The sequence below is a fragment of the Varanus komodoensis genome, unplaced genomic scaffold (genome assembly GCF_004798865.1).
Source record: "Varanus komodoensis strain SLA01 unplaced genomic scaffold, ASM479886v1 scaffold1, whole genome shotgun sequence".
NCBI lineage: Eukaryota > Metazoa > Chordata > Lepidosauria > Squamata > Varanidae > Varanus > Varanus komodoensis.
The window spans coordinates 123,788,270-123,808,359 of NW_025335268.1; the positions used below are offsets into that span (position 1 = coordinate 123,788,270).

The 20,090-nt window shown below is 45.8% G+C and overlaps 1 protein-coding gene across 1 annotated transcript in view; it reads right to left on the reverse strand.

Annotated features, from left to right (window-relative positions):
- Positions 1 to 14,772: 14,772 nt before the first annotated feature.
- The window catches only part of BAK1 (BCL2 antagonist/killer 1), a 38,265-nt gene continuing 32,947 nt past the window's right edge, over positions 14,773 to 20,090 (reverse strand). The window contains exon 6 of the mRNA XM_044444230.1: positions 14,773 to 19,095. Coding sequence (XP_044300165.1) covers positions 18,991 to 19,095 — 105 coding nt within the window. The 3' untranslated portion in view covers positions 14,773 to 18,990. The remainder of the gene's footprint in view (positions 19,096 to 20,090) is intronic.

Below are 20,090 nucleotides of genomic sequence, written 5' to 3' on the forward strand. Positions count from 1 at the left end.
CTTATTTGTCTCTTGAGAAACCTGTATGCGGGTCAAGAAGCAGAAGTAGATGTTTTTCTGGAACTCCCTAGCTTTCTCCATGATCCAGTGTATGTTGGCAATTTGATCTCTAGTTCCTCTGCCTCTTCGAAATCCTGCCTGTACTTCTGGTAGTTCTCGGTCCACATACTGCTGGAGCCTAGCTTGTAGGATTTTGAGCGTAACTTTGCTAGCATGTGAAATGAGTGCAATGGTGCGGTAGTTTGAACATTCTTTGGCATTGCCCTTCTTTGGGATGGGAATGTAAACTGACCTGTTCCAATCCTGTGGCCACTTTTGAGTTTTCCAAATTTGCTGGCATATTGAGTATAGTACTTTTACTACATTGTCTTTTAGGATTTTGAATAGCTCAGCTGGAATATTTATTTATTTATTTAAAGCATTTTTATGCTGTCCCCTTTGCAACAAGCCTCGGGGCGGCTTACAAAGCAAATAAACAAATATTGAATAAAGTTTAAAAATTCGAATACATCTTGGCAGATGTATAATAAATTAATAAAAACAACAATTAACAGTTAAAATAGCATTTAAATAAAAAGGTCTTGGCCTGGCGCCGAAAAACAAATAATGACAGTGCCAGGTGGACCTCTCTGGGGAGTGCATTCCATAGGTGGGGCGCCACCACAGAGGAGGTCCTCCTCCGGGTACTCACCCTCCTAATACCTTTCACGGAGGGCTCCCGGAGAAGGGCTTCTGCCGCCGATCTCAGGGGGTGGGAGGGCATATATGGACGCAAGCGCTCCTTTAGATAACCAGGTCCCAAGCCGTTAAGGGCTTTATAGGTGATAACCAACGCCTTGAATTGGGCCCGGACTTCAATGGGAAACCAGTGAAGCTGACGGAGGACTGGGGTTAAGTGAGAACAACGCCCAGTCCCCGTCAGCAACCTGGCAGCTCTGTTTTGCACTAATTGAAGTATCTGGACCGTCTTCAAGGGCAGCCCCACGTAGAGCGTGTTACAGAAGTCTAATCGGAAAGTTACCAGCGCGTGTGTCACTGTCGCCAGGCAGTCGTTCTCCAGGAAGGGATGCAGCTGATGTATCAGCCGAAGCTGAAGGAAGGCGCTCCTTGCCACCGCCATCACCTGAGCTTCTAGAGACAGCTCAGGGTCGAGGAGCACTCCCAAGCTGCGAACCCTGTCCCTAAGAGGGAGTGCAACCCCATTCAGGACAAGGTCCAGGTCCCCCATCCCGAAGCCTGACCCACCTACTAACAGGACCTCCATCTTGTCTGGATTGAGCTTCAGTTTATTGGCCCTCATCCAGCCCATTACCTCGGCCAGGCACCAATTCAGTACAGCCACTGCCTCACCTGGATTAGTTGAAAACGAGAGGTAGAGCTGGGTATCATCAGTGTACTGATGATTCCGCAGCCCACACCTCCTAATGACCTCTCCCAGCGGTTTCATGTAGATGTTAAATAGCAAGGGGGACAAAATGGACCCCTGCAGAACTCCATGGCATAACTGCCATGGCGCAGAGCCATAGTCCCCCAGCACCACCTTCTGGAATTGGCCATTGAGATAGGAGTGGAACCACTGCGAAGCAGTGCCTCCAACTCCCAACCCCGCTAGCCTATCCAGAAGGATACCATGGTCGATGGTATCGAAAGCCGCCAAGAGGTCCAGGAGAACCAACAGGGACGCACTCCCCCTGTCTCTCTCCCTGCACAGGTCATCATACAGGGTGACCAAGGCAGATTCAGTACCATACCTGGGTCTGAAGCCGGACTGAAATGGGTCCAGATAATCAGTTTCATCCAAGAGTGCTTGGAGTTGTCCCGCCACCACCCACTCTAACACTTTGCCCAGGCACGGGATGTTGGCCACCAGTCTATAATTGGTGGCCATCTCTGGATCCAGGGATGCCTTCTTTAGGACTAGCTGGACTACCACCTCCTTTAAAGGGGCAGGTACCCGGCCATCCCTTAGAGAGGCGTTGACAACCTCCAGGATCCAAGTCCCTATCCCGTCCTTGGCTTTCTCAAGTAGCCAAGATGGGCAAGGGTCCAGTAAGCAGGTGGTAGGATGTACTTGTTCAAGCATCTTGTCCACATCATCAGGCTGCAACAACTGAAACTCATCCATCAATTTTGGACCAGACGGCAACATTGGCACCTCCCCAGAAGGTTCTGAGTCACCTGGCAACAGTGACACACACGTTGGTGACTTCCCGACTTGACTTCTGTAACACGCTCTACATGGGGCTGCCCTTGAAGATGGTCCGGATACTTCAATTAGTTCAAAATAGAGCTGCCAGGCTGCTGACTGGGACTGGGCGTTATGTTCACATGACTCCTGTTCTCCGTCAGCTTCACTGGCTTCCCATTGAAGTCCGGGCCCAATTCAAGGTGTTGGTTATCACCTATAAAGCCCTTAACGGCTTGGGACCTGGTTACCTGAAGGAGTGCTTATGTCCATATATGCCTGCCCGCCCCTTGAGATCAGCGGGAGAGGCCCTTCTCCGGGAACCCTCCATGAAGGAAATTAGGAAGGTAAGTACTCGGAGGAGGGCTTTCTCTGCGGTGGCGCCCAATCTATGGAATGTGCTCCCCAGAGAGGTCCGCCTGGTGCCGTCGCTATTTGTTTTTTGGCGCCAGGCGGAGACCTTTTTATTCAAACATTATTTTAATTGTTAATATTTATTTATTTTATTCTTTGGCCAGTGTGACTTAATTTATACTGTTAACTTATTTTGTTTTATATTATGTTACTTATGATTGTGAGCTGCCCCGAGGCCTCGGCGAATGGGGCAGCATAGAAGTTCCCTAAATAAATAATAAATAAATAGAGTCCAGCTTGTGATGAATCTGAGCAATTTTCTCCTTGAAATGTGTGGCAAAGTTGTCACAGCGGGCCATCGAGGGTGGCACAAGGTCTTTCTTGGGGCCCGGATGAATCTGCCCCTGTACCACCCAAAAGAGCTCCGCCGGACGGCATTGTGAGGAGGCAATGGAAGCGGAAAAGAATTTCTTTTTCGCCGCCCTCACCACCACAGCATAGGCCCGATAATGGGCTCTTAAGTGTGTTCGGTCAGATTCATCCCATGATTTCCTCCACCTACGCTCTAGACATCTCCCAACCTGCTTCATCGGCTGTAATTCAGGTGTATACCAGGGGGATGAACGGGCTCTGCCAGGTGAGAGAGGATGCTTAGGAGCAATCGTGTCAATAGCCCTGGTCATTTCCCCATTCCACAGTTCAACCAAGGCATCGACAGGAGCATCAGCCTTATCAACTGGGAAATCCCCCAGGGCCTTCAGGAATCCATCCAGATTCATCCGGCTCCGGGGGCGGACCAGCGCAATCGGGTCTGCACCCTTACAGAGGGAAAGACCGCTCTCGAGCTCAAACCTCACGAGGAAGTGATCTGACCATGACAGGGGTGTCAGACACAAGTTCCTCACCCTCAGATTCCCCTCTTCCTGCCCAGTTGAGAAAACCAGGTCCAGAGTGTGTCCACGTTCATGGGTCGGGCCAATGACATGTTGAGACAGCCCCATGGCCACCATGGAGGCCATGAAGTCCTGAGCTGCCCCAGTCAAAACCATCTCGGTGTGGAGATTGAAGTCCCCCAGGACCAACATCCTGGGAGTCTTCAACACCAAATCCGAGATGATCTCTGTCAGCTCAGGCAGGGAGTCTGTTGGGCAGAAGGGTGCACAGTACACAGAATCCCCAGTCTGTCTCGATCGCCCAACACCAGGTAGAGGCACTCTAGACCCAGCCTCGAGAGAACAGGAAGCCCCGTGAGGGAAATAGAGGAAATAGTGAATACTATCACCTCCACCAGCTTTGTTGTTGTTAAGACTTCCTAAGGCCTACTTGACTTCACATTCCAGGATGTCTGGCTCAAGGTCAGCGACCACCTCATTGTGGTTATCAGGGACATTAAGATCTTTCTTGTATAGTTCTTCTGTGTAATCTTGCCACCTCTTCTTAATCTCTTCTGCCTCTGTTAGGTCCCTGCCATTTTGGTCCTTTATCATGCCCATCTTTGCATGAAACGTTCCCTTCATATCTCCAATTTTCTTGAAGAGATCTCTGGTCCTCCCTATTCTATTGTTTTCTTCTATTTCTTTACACTGTTCATTTAAGAAGGCATTCTTATCTCTTCTAGCTTTTCTCTGGAATTCTGCATTCAATTGGGTGTATCTTTCCTTTTCTCCCTTGCCTTTCACTTCCCTTCTTTCCTCAGCTATTGTAAAGCTTCCTCAGACAGCCATTTTGCTTTCTTGCATTTCTTTTTCTTTGGGATGCTTTAAGATGCAACCTCTTGTACAATGTTGTGAACCTCCATCCATAGTTCTTCAGGCACTCTGTCTATCAGATCTAATTCCTTAAATCTGTTTGTCACCTCTACTGTATATTCATCAGGAATATGATTTAGGTCATACCTGAGTGGCCTAGTGCTTTTCCCTACTTTCTTCAATTTAAGCCTCAATTTTGCAACGAGAAGCTCATGATCTGAGCCCCAGTCAGCTCCTGGTCTGGTTTTTACCGACTGTATAGAGCTTCTCTATCTTTGGCTGCAGAGCACATAGTCAATCTGATCTCTGTGTTGACCATCTGGTGACAACCATGTGTAGAGTCATCTCTTGGGTTGTTGGAAAAGAGTGTTTGCTATGACCATTGAATTCTCTTGACAAAATTCTGCCAGCCTTTGCCCTGCTTCATTTTGCACTCCAAGGCCAAACTTGCCTGTTATTCTGGTTATCTTTTGGCTTCCTACTTTAGCATTCCAATCCCCCATGATGATAAGGGCATCATTTTTTGGTGTTAATTCTAGAAGGTGTTGTAGGCCTTCATAGAACCGGTCAACTTCAGCCTTTTTGGCACCAGTGGTTGGGGCATAGACTTGGACTACTGTGATGTTGAATGGTTTGCCTTGGATTTGAACTGAGATCATTCTGTCATTTTGGAGATTGTATCCCAGTACTGCTTTTCCTACTCTTTTATTGACTATGAAGGCTACTCCATTTCTTCTGAGCAATTTTTGCCTGCAGTAGTATACCTGATGGTCATCTGAATAAAATTCACCCATTCCTGTCCATTTTAGTTCTCTGATTCCCGAGATGTCGATGTTCAGTCTTGTCATCTCATGTTTGACCATGTCCAGCTTACCTTGATTTGTAGATGTTACATTCCAGGTTCCTATGAAATGTTGTTCTTTACAGCATCGGACTTCCTTTCATTACCAGATACATCCGCAACTTAGTGTCCTTTAAGCTTTGACCCATAGCTTTTATCTCTATGCTTCTGTCCATGGGGTTTTCATGGCAAAGATACTGGAGTGGGTTGCCATTTCCTTCTCCAGTGGATCACATTTTGTCAGAGCTCTCTGCTATGACCTGTCCATCTTGGGTGTCCCTTTACGGCATAGCTCAGCTTCATTGCACTACACAAGTCCCTTAGCCACGGCAAGGCAGTGATCCGTGTGTGTGTGTGGGGGGGGGGGGGGGGTTGACGACTAGCGGTACTCAAAAAGCAAAGCATTAGAATGAGGGTGTGTGTCAGTGTATGTGTGGTAGAGGGTTATACAAACTAGCAAATGTGTATGATTTCTAAGATGGAGGTGTTCTCCATGATTGAGCAATGTCTTTACCAGCAATATTAGAACAGGTAACTGCATAGGCCAGGGATGGGTAGAAGTAAGATTTCCAGATGTTTGGGGCTTGACCCCCCCCCCCCAGCCACATTCCTGTCCACTGGCCAAACTGACACAGGCTTCTGGGAGCCTGAGTCTCCAATATCTGGAGGTGTGCCTTCTGCCTACCCCTGATACAGACAACCAGGCTTGCAAACGCGGGTTATTTTCCATTGCAAGATTGAAATCCGCCAAAGGCGAACGCGTATTAGTCCCACGCAGCCCAGCACCACAGTCAGCTGGCAGGTGAAAACGAGCGCGTTTATGACACAGCAAGCCTTCGTGAACTAGGGCAGTCCTCGTTCAAATTGTTACAGGAGGGCTCTTCGCTCTCTCATGTCATGTTTCTGATCGACATCGCTCTTTGGCCGCGTGAAGCGACGCGCACTGGCTCGGGCGCTGCAGGCGGGGACACGCGCCCGGACGTCCCCCAGCGCGCGCGCGCTCTTTTTATCCGAAGCGTTCAAAGGGTCGGAGGTGGAGAGCGATTTGCTGGCGAAATTACCTCGAAAGTCTCCCGCGATGTCTCCGTTCCCTTCTCGGAGCACTGCCCCCCAGCCTCTCCGGGCGGACGCGACCCCCGGCGAGCGAGCCGATCGATCTCCGGAGAGGGACGGCTCGGGCGGGGCGGGGCGTGTGACGCCAAAGCGGCGCACGGCTGGGCTGCACAAGACCACCGGGAACTGGGCTCGGTGGGGAAGAGCGGAACCGCAGGGAAGGGTGCTATCCCGGGCGCATCGTTTGCGCGGCAGATGTAGCTTTTCGGGAGCCCGTGAAATCTGGGCTTCCGAGGCGCCGGCCCAGGCACTCCCCGCACCTTCCAGCGCAATGAGCCCAGAGGCCATGGAGAGGACTGGTCTCGGTCACTTTCGCCGTAGGAAACGCGCTGCTTGACTGCAGGCAGGGAGCAACTGGCCTCCTTCGTTCCAGCCTGCGGTGGGGGTGCAGTAGTCTTTGGTCCTACCTCCTAGGATTGTTGTAGGGGTCTGGTCAAGAATTAGCTTTTTACAAAAAAGACGTTTTGCAGATGGAATGAGGTGGTGGTGGATGAGGCCCCAGCTTGTCTACCAAAGTGAACTGCTGGCAAATTGCTTTCCATAGCTATCTCTCCTCTTCTCTTTCTCCTTAGCAACTGGGGGTGGGGGCAGCTGGTGGCACCCAAAAGGACGGATTTGGCCCCTGGGCTGCCAGTCACTGATTCCTCTCGGTAGGAGTATTGGATGAGAGATTGTATGTGAATCTCACTGGATGCTCTGAGCTTGCCCAGTTTCCTTCATCTTCCCTTCAGTTCTTAACGCACATTCTTAACAGGCCCTTGGTATACTATCCCCTGAATGCAAAGGCATGTAGGCAGTTGTGTTTGCAGTTTTAATTACTGATGCTCTTTGCAACTCAACCTTCATTAACCATATGCACTTGGGAGCACCTCTCCGCCAAAGTTAGCATAAGACACTTGAATAAATAATAACAACATTACAGATGCATGTTAAATGGAAATAAAGCTAGACATCCATTTCCATTAGGGGTTTGCCTGTAATGCATGGAGCATTAAAAACTCATTCCCTTTGACTATGGATAGTTATCTCATTTTTTATGGCTTGAAACTGGGCTGATGTGTCCAGATGGAATTTAATACTGTTGCTATTGCAGAGAATTAGTGTTATGTTTTATTGCACTCAAATAGCACTGAGGAAAATTATTTGGTGGAAGGCATTTGTTTTAAGGAACAGATGCCCTGCTGGTGTGATTCCACAGAGCTTTGTGTAAGTGCTGTTAACTTACTGCATGCAGCTGTCTCTTGAAGCAGCAAGTGAATTATATGCACTAATCCAAGAATGAGCATCTGGATTGCAGCCTGTTGCAGCAAAAGTCTCAACAACCAGCATCATTCAACAATGCAACTACTACCATGTTGGTTTCAGGGGGTCCTTGGGTGAGACCCCATCAGTGAGATTCAACTAAGAAAAATTCTGTAGCCTCCAAAATTCATCCACAGGTAATGTCCAGTGGCAGGATTGACTTTTGAGCAACAGGAAAGAAATGTCAGCATACTTAAGAAAATCCCAATATGTACAGAAGCACACTTACAACAATAAAATTAGGGGACATTCTTAGTCCTACTTCCAAAGAACAACCCAATGAACTTGAGCATGTGTACTGGCCTCTGCGAGTGATGCCATGATGTGTCGGTGGGGGAAAAGGGGGAAGAAGGTGTGAGAATGGGCTGCTTGAAGGTTGTAAAATCTTGGAGGGAGCTATCTCACTGTCTGGTTGAGAGTCTGCCGAGTGGTTGCTCACTGCCAGGTTGCCTCTGGCAAAGGCTGCTGATCTCGGCAGGGGAGACAAGCCAGTCAGCAATCCCAGGCTTGCACAGTGCTGGCAGAAGCACACCGGCCTTCTCCTGGTTGCTGACAGTAAAAGTTGAGAATTCCTCCATGTCCTCGATCACTTTGCAGAAAGAACTGCTTCTACTAACACATTAGTAGAAGCAGCTCTACTAATTTCCTTTCCCCTGCAGTTTTCATGTGCCAAAGTGTCTTTGCAAATGTGTTGCTATTGCTATTTTAGCTTTTTAGCACTGCTATAAGACTCAGTCCCTTGAAAACCCTAAACAGGACCAGGTTGACCCTTATCATATGATCTGCGTATGCTTTAAGATTGGCTTTGGAATTCATATTTGCATGCTTGCTTGAAAGATTAGTAGGCACAAGAGAGAGGGTCTTCTTGGTGGTGACTTTGTGGTTCTGAAACACTTTTCTAAATTAATCCCTCTTTGTCTCATAGTGTGGCTTTTTAAACAGATCTTAGACATTACCTTTTCCAGACTGCCTTCCCAAAAGTGATCTAAGCCATGTGATTTTTTTTGCTCTTGTTTTCTTATTATAATCCTATAGTTCATTTAGACCATGGGTCTTCAAGCGGGTCTAGCCCGCCATGCCCATTTATCTGGCCTGCCTCAGAGGTTTTGGACTCTCTTGGAGAAAACGATCTCAAGCAAGTCCAAAACTTCTGAGCTGGTGCAGGCATTCTTTAAAACTGAGCAGAGAGAGAGATGGTGCATGCCCAAATTGCAACAGCTCCCCCCCCCATTGCACACATATACAGAACGGGAATACGGAGCGGGAAACTAAAGAGAGGCGGGCGGAAGAGAAAGGAGACAAACTAAAAAAGGCTTGAAAATAAGTAAACTATAACCTTTTAAATCTATTTTTAATTATGTAAGCCCAGGGGCAGCCAGCAGCGTGGTATTCTCCATGTGAGCAAGCCACCGCCTTGCCATGCCCATGCCCGCCCGGCCCACGCCTGCTGCTGCCGCCGCCACCTTTCAACGGGCCCACTGTTGAAAAAGTTTGAGGACCCCCGAGTTAGACCGACCATATGGAATGACTCTCTAACAGTAGTTTATACCAATGCCATATGTCTAATTTAGTTACTAGCCTATCCTTATTGCTCCTTTATCCCTCTTCCTGCCGCCTTTGATAAAAAAGGCTACTTTGCATAATTGCACAGTTCACTGTGCTTTGTTTCTCTGATTTGGGTTTAGGGTTGATTTGATTCCCACAGTTGACAGCAGTATTTTTAAAGCCGTTGTTATGGAAGCAAGCATTCAAGTTTCCCCCGTAAGGATAAGATGAAGGGGATGATGCTGTTCAAGATCAGATAGGCCTGTTCAGCACTGAAAAGATACCACAGCTATGTCAAACCCAGAGCTCTGCCTTCCTTCAAAGTGTTCCTGACACTGTGCTTTAAGATATCCTTGCAGCCCAGCAGTTTCAGAGGGGCAATATTGACTCAAGTTCCTCAAGCAATCGGATTTCATTTTGTCCACAAAACACACAAGCATCTCTAAAAAAGAGGGCAAGAAGTCTCATTTTAACACTTCTGGCACCACTGAGTCTGCCCCCAGTACATGAACCACAGAAAACCGCAGTGGTTGTGAAGTGTGTTCATAACCACTAGTCCAAACATTGTGAAACACACACTGTGTTCACAAATAGGGAGCTGTGCCCTCAGACTTAAGTGAGATCACAGTCTATTCTTGAGCATCCTGCCTTATAGCAGGTTGACCAGGCCCCATAAAAAGATGCAGACAGTGACAGTTACCAGCTGCATAGGCTTTCACACAGCGTTCTCTCCTCCGTCTTTGTTCAGTGGAAATAGTAACAAAAGATAAAGAGCCCTTGCAAAAAGGGCAGCTGTCTAACCTACCAGGTCTTATAGTGTTAGTTAACGCAAGCTCTCCACTTTATTGCAACAACAATCAAAGCTACTACAAATTAAAAATGTGCACATTTGGTCCCTTAATTCTAGTAAGATTGGAGTGGGGAAATTTCATTTCAGAACCAGGCTAGAGCTCCATAATGGGCCTAAATTAATCAAATTAACACCCATCGCTTCATCAGACTTTTAATCCAGCTGTTCTGGAGGAGAAAAAGAGAGGGACGCCCAGTTTAAATGCAGCACCAGGCAGGCAAGAAAATCTTACCTGTGTGGTGTTGCCTGGACTCTGAGTCCCATTTAACCTGAACCCTCAGCATGGGTGAGGCGCAGCAGCAGCAAGCTTGCTCAGCCATGAATAAGCCCATGTTCAGATGTTTCAAGGGTGAGGGGCATAGGATTATGCCTTTAAACTGCTTTTGATCCTTCTTTTAGCCAAGAAGGCTCCCAGAACAGCTTACAAATATCAGTAGTATTTGGCCTTAGGCTTTCTGTAGAACAGATGTGATGCACAAGGAAAATGGGGCATAGAAGGAAAAATTAAAATGCAAGCTCAGGCGCCAGGTCTTTTGGCTGCAGTGCTTACAGCCACCAGCCGGGATGGAAACCGTCTGGAGGAGAGGCTGCTGGTTAGGTGACAGGTGAGGAGTCTCTCAGCAGAAGGAAAGGAGCAGCCCTGCTTCTCTTCTAACTTTGCTTTGCAGCTGGATCGAAAGACTAATGGCTATTAGATCTGTGTGTGCCAGGGGGAGCCTGGGATTCTGTGTAGATGTTCACTATTTTTTTAACAGACAACATTATATTTCAATCATCCTCAGCTGTTACTCTGCAAAACAGATTCTTTTAATTACAGGCTGAAAGTGCAACTGCTGCTGTGCTGGTTGCAAGTAATTGTCCCATCTGCAACATGGCTAACAAATGAAAAGGAAGATTTGCTGAGCAGGCAGATGTGGTAGGAGAGGCATTATATCCACATTTGTGCTCCTGTAGGAAGCTATGCTGATGTCATTTATATTTCCTTTATTTGAAGCACTGGGCTGTCTTTCAAGGCCATCACAAAGCTCTGTGCACAATGGAGACAATGGTGTATGTGGCAGCTCCAGTGGCTGAATTTGGGATTCAATGAACCAGTGACATTTGATCTTTATACATCTTGCTTGCATTTTTCTGGGAACATTTGACTCTCTTTGACACAACTTGGTTGGTGCAAATGCTACTCTAGGCAGCACTGGCTTTCCTGTGCTGCAGGTCACTAAGGGTGAAATCCAGTGGTCTCCAACATCCTCTTCAGAGTCCCACCTCTGAGATCCTAAGGCTGGCCCTCACACTGCCCCTTTGCAGCTGGCATGGAAATGGCTGCACCAGCTGCTTCCACCCCTTGAAGTTGCAGCTGGGTCTTGGAGGGGAAACATGGGTGCCTGCTGGCGGGGCTACAGACTTGGGCTGGTTCCTATTCAGCCTCCTTCCCTCTACCTCTCAAACGCTTTATCTAGATGGCTGAAACATCACTATTTATTTATTTAGAACATTTGTATGCCGTCCCATCGCATAGCCTCGGGACGGCTTACATAAATAAAATAAAACAATACAGATAAAATTCAGATCCACCCTGGCTGTATATTAAAACCTATAAACTGACATTAAAAGTTATTAAACTCATTGAAATAAAAAGGTCTTAGCCTGGCGCCAAAAAACAAATAACGACGGCACCAGGCGGACCTCTCTGGGGAGCGCATTCCACAGATGGGGCGCCACCGCAGAGAAAGCCCTCCTCCGGGTACTTTGCCTCCTAATGTCTTTCACGGAGGGTTCCCGGAGGAGGGCCTCTGCTGCCGACCTCAGGGGGTGAGAGAGATGCAATTGCTGCACCTCATTCCTGGTATAGGTTGCATGCAAGCCTGTGAGCTCAGAAGCTTCCAAGGGTGTAGGTCATAGGATCACAGACTTCATCAACTCCATCTTCACAATGAACAGTTATAAACTCACACTAGAGCATGCTTTTATTTTAGTTTTGTATTTTAAAAATAAACTGTCTTTCATCATTGTGGATAAATCTCGGGATTTTTTAAATTTATTATTAATATGATGTTACATTTCTATGCCATTCATAGTCATAGGACAGTTCACAATATTTTAAATCACCCATCCAGATTTCAGCCAGGCCTGAACGTGCTTAACTTCTAAGATTAGGAAGGATCAGGCACTTCAGGCTATACAGGAGCTATATGTAGCTGCACTACCCCAGTAATGGAGTGATTTGGCTTGGGAAATCTGGGTTCAAATTAAAGCCCAGTCCCAGAATGACTTGATAGAATCAATTTTACTATCCTTTGTTCCCTGTCATTTATCCACCCTTGGTCTTTCAGCAGATGGCAGGACCTCTATTAAAGTAAGCTGCATTGACATGAATGGCTATTCTATAGGACCATATGGTAAACTCTTACAGCAAATGTAGCCTTGGACCCCAGCCTTTATCTGTACTTGGACAATGCTCCTGTCCTATTAGAGAATGCCCATTTTTTCCATTGCATTATTGAAAATAGGCATAATTAGTAAATTTTTGAAACACTACTTTTTGACAGGTTATCTGCAAAATAGGTAAAGTGATGAGGATGGAGCACGCAGAAAAAGGGCCAGAATGCAGAAAATAAGAAGAGCTCTGCTGGATCAGACCAAAGACCCACATAGTCCAATATTCTCTTCCAGATGCCCAAGAGAAGCCCACAAGCAGAGCATTAGTAAAACCCTGCTGCTCATGTTCCTCATCGACCAGTAAACAGAAGGGTCCGATGCTGAGGTAGTACATAGCCATCATGACTGATGGCCATGCCTGCAACCTTGTGCAGAGACGGAATGAAGTCTTTGTATTCAGTCGGGCCACTCCCCGCAGTCTGGAATGTCACTGAGATTGTGGCGTGTGCTCCAGAATCCCCTCTGAGCAGCTGCAGATGCTGTCACAACCAAATAGGATCAATGGGAATGGTTGGCACCCAAGGAGGCATCTGGACTTTGCATACTTGGGTAAGATGAAAACAAAAGGGTTTTGTTTTCAGACTGCTTTTACCGATGTTATTTGATATTGTCTGTCTTGTATATTTTTACACAGACTGTAAACCACCTTGGAAGTTTTACAGAAAGATGGGATATAGTTAATTGTAGATAAGCAAATGTAAAATGTTTGTGCAATGTGCTATACCAGCTTACCTGAATCTGGTGCTCTCCAGATGTGTTGGACTCTTAACTTTCATAATTCCTACCTCAGCTAGCATGGCTAATGGCTGGTGCACCTGGAGGGTAGCAGGTTACAGAAGGCTGCGTTTGACTAGCTGGGAATGATGGGAGTTGTAGTCAAACATATCTGCAAAGCACCAGGTTGGGCTGGGCTGCCTTTAGTCATGCAAGTACCCAGCATAGTTCAACTTTTTACAACAGAAGCCATGGGTGGCGTAGTCAACTGGATGGATAGCAGAACATCTATTCTTGGAAATGGATTCCATGCACACAAAAATACCAAGCCCCAAGTTATTCCAGTGTGTGATATAGACACACAGATTATGGTTTGATCAGGCAAGCCTGAAGTTTTTGTCACATGTGGAATGGCTGTTCCCTGCGAAGGCACTTAAAGCTTCCAGTTGAAATTGCCACAGTTCATGGTGCAATCTTGTACATGTTTGCTCTGGACTAAGTTTGCTAGTATGCATGTTTAGGAGCACAGCCGAACAGTGCAATTCTATAGTTTTCTGCTTAGAAGGAAGCCCAGTTGAGTTCAGTGGGACTTCCTTGCAAGTAAGCATGCATAGGATTGCAGCTGACATGTCTTTTCAGGTAAGCAGTCAAAACTTCTCCTAGAACTGTTAATTGCCTTTTCCTCCTTAACTGCCGCTTCCAATGCCTTTTGCCTTTGCTCCTCAGGTGGCCAGTGCGGGAGACAGAATCCAAATCCTTAGAGAGCCAATGCATATGCATGCTGCTGTCCTTCAGAGGCAACTCATCTGATCGATTGCTCTTTCACTAAGTGGATTCTTAGGTGATCATAGGGGTCATGAGCTTGGGGTGGTGAGCCGGCTATCAACAGGGACCTGGCATTCTGCATCTCTTCCATGGTATCCTCGTGGGCTGACATTGCAATATGGCGGGTTTGAGCCTGCCTTAGACAATAATTTGGAAACTGTAGCTAATGTAGAATGCACCCTACCTCTGGACAGGTCTGGGCTACAGGAAACCATTATGCTATTCTGGCTCATCTGTACTGGCTCGGTTTTCTTCCAGTGCCACTTCAAAATGCTGGTTTTAACTTTTAAAGCCCTGCACAACCTGGGGAGTTTCAGGACTGCCTCGAGTATGTTCAGCTAGCATGCATATCATGGGTCCCCAAGGTTTATGAGTCAGTGGACAGACCTGGAACGCTGAGAGAATGTCATCGGTGCTCTCGCAAAATGGTCACCATGGAGGGAGCCTTGCCTGTTCATAAAATGGTTGCCATGATGAGCATGGCTGATTGCAAAACACTCCTTTGAAGCATGCTAGCCTCCCAGTTCTAAAAATAACCATTAAAATATATTGAAAAATAAAAAATAGAAGGGGCCTGATGGATGCCAAGTGGAGTCCATGGGCACAGTGCTAGAGATCCCCAATATATGTGGGTGCAGAGGAGTTTTATGCTGGGCTAATTCATCCATATTCCTTTTCAAGAGTTACTCTACATTTACAGTGGAAAGGTTCTTCATTTGAGCACAACATAATTCTTTAACTGGGAAGAAAAGAATCAAAGCAAGTGTCCGCCAATCAGCCAGTCTACTCAATCGAAAGCATGTGAACAACCTCTTCCTATACAGCTCTTCGAAGCAGAAGAAAACTCTTACGCAATGTCTTCTAGTTGCAATTCACTTTCACACACTTTTATTTTGAAATATATCGGCAAGCACACACACAGAGAGACACATATATATTATGGCAACTATTTAACATGCATTTAATGCTGACCATGTGCTAGGCACTCCACAATTTAAGCATATTTTTAAAGTACATAAAATACAGCTTTCCAGCAAACAACCCAGTACAATCCCCATGGATGCATGATGTAATGAAAGATTGTTTTCTCACACACCCCAAATACATTAAGACGCATCTGCAATAGGATCACCCACAGTGGGTCACTTCCTTTCATCTCTGATGGAGGTAGAACGGAACACAATTGATTTGGGGGATTGGGTTGTTGTTGGTTTTGCTCTATTATTTTATTTACGCAAGTACAATATTCCCTTTCCTGGCCCTTTGAAACCAGAAAAAAGAAACAACATAATAGCCAGGCATTCTTTCACATCACAAAGCAATGCTGGAAGGTACTGTTCTCACTTCTCTCCCTCCAACCAAATTTTCATTCTGAATTCAGAACTGCGAATTCTTCATCACTGTGGCCCTGGGTAGCCCAGTGCCATCAGGCCAAACCAAGTAATATAAAGATTGCAGCTCTTTTCCTCAGGCATTTGGTATTTCCAGCAATTGCCTGGAGTTAAGTAAATAAGATTTTTTTTAAAAAAAGATTCTGTCTGTTCTGCAGATGTGTTAGGAACCTCTAGGTCACTGGCTTCATTTCCTTTGAATCCCTGAGGGAAGGGGATTGCTAAAGATAGGTATGAAATGGAAAATAATCAGTCTTTTAAATATAAAGCAAAGCAAGACATAGCTACATTATGGCTTCAAGTATGTATGTAAAAACAATACAATCATCTCAAAAGACTTCTGCAGTGGCTCAGGTGGCTCAGACAATCCAAATTCTGCACAAAAATTATGTAGTCAAGGTATATCTGCATAAATTCTTACTTTGCAGAATTTTGTCTGGTTTTGCTAGTCATGAGAAGGAACACGAATTTATGTAAGTCACCAAAGCCCTATTTGGACTGGAAATCTTACAAAGCTACCTCTTTATTTTCTAAAATTTTGGGAAGCATTGTCCACACAGTTTCAAACAGATCTTCATAATCAAGAGGGCTAGATACTTGGCTTTTTTTTTTAAAATAAATTTCCAAGAAGCTGAGTTTTTCCCCTAGTGCCATGTCATGTGTTTCTGCTGTACTGCTACTTACACCCACAGTGCCAGTATGTCATATATACATTTTAATACACAATTCTGTGCAAGTTTGGCCAGAAGAAATGCCTACAACTCCCAGCTTGCCTCAGCCAGCACGCCAACAGTACTCTACTGAACAAAAAATATTATTCCTTAATGAGTAGCAGATATTCCTGCACCCAATAGTAGCTAGTCAATGGAAGATGAAAAGTGTTACACAGCTGGCTGAAAACTTGCCCCCTCAAAATAATGCTCAGGCCTCCTTCTGAGATTTTATCAGGCATTCTCTATGCTTTCACAGGCCTGGCTTGACTAATTCACCGAGTCAGCCTAAGGCATTTAGCTACTCCAGGTACAGTCACAGATGCTTGCCCCTGCCCTGGATCATGGGGCACAGTATCCAAGACCAGTCAAACTATTCCAGCGACTGATGCAGAAAATCCTGCCCCTAGCTTCCCCCTGGCAAAGAGTTTGTTGGCCTTTTATGGTGCCCCAGATAAGCTTCCTGACCCACACATAACCCTGAGTATGGCAACACAATAATGGCAGGTGAGGTGGGCAAGAAACAACTATTGCTGCCCAGCATGAGTCATCCAGCGTACCCCGGATGGCATCCCTACCTCCAATGAGAATGAACAAGCTGGACTGGTTGTACCGGGTGCCCCAGGAACTGTCTGCGGCACACTTGGGAAAGCAAACGCTGATTCCACTGCAAGCTCCTCCCACCCACCATTTTCTGCTTGTTGCTTCACTTCTAAGCATGAGCAAGAGGTCTTTGCCTCCCTCTAAAGTGAACCACAGCATTCTGAGGTAGAATAGTTCAGTTCCCTTCTGAGGGAACTGAAAGTAGGGAGAAAGAGAGTTGGTGAACACTGAAGCTGCCTTTCACTTGAGAATCAGAAGGGCTAAGAGATGCTTCAGAAGGGAATTCCAGAGGGAAATTCCTAGTCCATGCCCAAAAAAGTGGAAAGCGGGCTCAAAACCATTTGCTAGCAGCAGGAGAGACACATTCTCCATCAGAAACCCAGCACCAGGAGAAGAATTTGCCTCTTATAGGTTCTTTTACAAACTACCATATATTAAAGGGTTGAGGGGAAAAAAGGATTGTTTTTGCCCAGGATCAGTCACTTACCAGAGAGAGATGGACCTCCTGCAAGGACAGAGTTCAGACAAACCAGCAGAAGTGATTGTGCAGTCCTCTATTTTGGCCTAGTGGTATTATGGAAAGCAGCAGCTCCACATACTGGGGGTCATTCTTCTACAACCTGATGCCCCCTCCCCCCAGAGCTTGGAAAGGGTTTTCTTCCCAACTTATAAAAGAGGAAAAGTTGGTGCTTAAGGCACTGCAAGCATGCTCCTTGGAAATGAGATTCAATTCAGAGGAAGGGTTCAAAGGCAGGGTGTCAAGACATCAAGAAGGAAAATACTTTCTGAACGGAGTGTGAGGGAATGAATACAGCTCACTTTAGCTTCTTTAAGCCAAAAAGGACTTTATGAAACAACAACTTACAATGAGGAGCTCGAGCTCCACATGCTTGCCAACCTCTACTGATGAGGATACTTTATTTTCACTGAAACACTTGGTGAAATAGTCAAGACGAATGGCAGAGAAAGTTGAGCACTTCTAATTCCTATTGATTCAATGGATAAATTAGCACAGGCTCAACTCTGCCACTGAAATCAGTGGAACAGGTGTTCCAGTACAGTTCCCATCATTATCCAATCATCAGGCTCACTGAAACTGATGGGAGCTGGAGTCCAACAACATCTAGCAGGCTCATATTTTCTGCTCTTCAACAGAACATACAGCCTGTCTATCTACTTATTTACTCAGAAGCAAGTCTCACCAATTTCAGTAACTCTTGTGTATGGAACTGTAGCCTTAAAATGTGCTTAATATAGCTGCAACGTGCTTAAGGGAAAGCAGAGTTCCAATAGCAGGAAATCAGTCACTGTTTTCATCCATCATCTGTGTAAGGCAAATGTAGCTTTTGGCTTCTGATTGTCAGAAGAGTAAACAATTGTGATGGAAGCCAAAAAGCGAACACACATACAGTTTCTGTCCTTGGTTCCTAAAAACAAAACCCCTTTCTACCCATTCCCATGCTCACACTACCAGTTCCTTAACAAGGTTAACTGCAATTATGCTAATATGCAGGGGATGGAGTGACATCCTTTGGATTAAGCTGGAAGAGAAGTAAGGCCATATTCAATCCATTAACAAAGACTGGCTTTCTCTGCTGACAGGAGGATTAGTGCAGAGCAGTTAAAACCCACTGGAGTGGTGACGAGAGACTCACTTATAAATGCTGACTTCTGTACCTGGGCTAGGAAATAATCAGGTGGATGAAAGAGTGATCCACATCTCATAAAGTATGGTAGGGGGTACCTTTTCTCTTTCCTCTGAAATACTTTAGGGACCATCCACAGATCTTAAGAGGGTGCTAATTACATAGATGTTCCTTGGGTGAATCCACAGACAGATCTACATGGCATCCCCATCAACCATCTGATAATGTCAAAACCAAAAACAGTGTAGGAGTTGATCAAAGCACATACACATATAACAAGCAATGATGCTGCATGTTGGTCATGCTTCTGCTTTTGATGCAGAGGAAACTGCAAAAGGCTACAATTAACTGGACTCAAGAGTGTTCTTTAAAAGGATTGGTTCTTTTCAAGAAACATCCTGGAGGAAAGTGCATCCCTTTTTTCTTCTCTGGCACTGTGAACTCCACTCCCTGTCATGATTTTCACTACTGGCCTCCGTGGCCTCTTGAATTAATAAATCTTGTCCCACACTCAGTTTCACCTCTTCTTATAGTACTACATCATGAATCTTCTGCTCTGGAATCTCCGTGTAGATGATTAACAAGAGGAGGCTATCCTGGAACAGGAGCTGGCAAATACATTGGGTTTCCTTTGGTTGTTCCTTGGATCCACCTCTTTGAAAGTGTCACCACAGAGCAGTAAGTCAATAGCTGGCATGCAAGTGGCCAGCAACACTTTTCTTCTCTGTCATTTGCTGAAGAAGCGCCGCACCACAAAATGGCCCAGCAAAATAATTGCTGCCATTGTCACCATATATTTCCAGTAAACATTACTCAAGTTCAGTGCAGCCGCCTAGGGAAAGAAAAGTACAGTTACTTACGAAACCAGGACACCCTTCCCAATCATCCCCAAGCTGTTCTAGGTGTAGACATGTATTTATGGCTTTCAAATCTTAATATGGGCTGCAAAGCCCATGTAGGATAATTCATGAAAGTCATGCTTATATTTCTGATTGGAAATTATACATCATACCAGTATAATTCATTGCTTACATGATGGCAGTGCATACTCTGTGAATTCACGTTTAATTGCACTGGTCCCTAGGATAAGATCATCTGATGAATGTTCTACATGTACAAATTGTGACACATTTTCTGTGTTTCTAAGTAGGAAAATGTATACAGCTGCCCTCATCTGCCTTGACATACAGAACCTGCTTCTGTTGAGGGATACCTGAGGTGACATGTGACAACTGTGGCAAAGAAACTACAACTGATCAGGTGGAGGATGAGGAGTGGAAGAGCCAGCAGCTGGCCCAGATGTCCGTGTTGCTATAAAAAGCTGCCAACAGGTGGCTCAAATGCTACCTGGCCCATTATAGAAAAGACTGTCAAAGACGACCAGGCACAAATACCATGGCTCTGCGATAGACCACAGGCTTTAGATGGATGGTTGGCAGTATCTGGCAATCTGGGGACAATTCCCACTGCTCCAAACCTTCCCCCCATACTGCTGAATTTGCTGCAAAAATGCAGCAATGCATAATGGAAATAGCCCTTTTTGCTTTTGTAACACCCTTTTAGTTCATAGTGACTACAGAATTCCAAAAGAGGCACGTTTACTATGCAAAGATACTGAATTTAGGCCCTTTGTAGCCACTATCAGTCATTTTTTCACGGGAAATTAAAAAATAGGGACTGCATGTGACCCACAGACTGTGTGTTGCTCATGCAACACACAGTCTGCCTGCCTTAATATAATGAAAATCCAAATTCAGCAGCACCGGCTGTATAGCAACAAAGCCAGTGCCCTCCCCGTGTGGGACACTCGTCTCTGCTTCAGTTCGG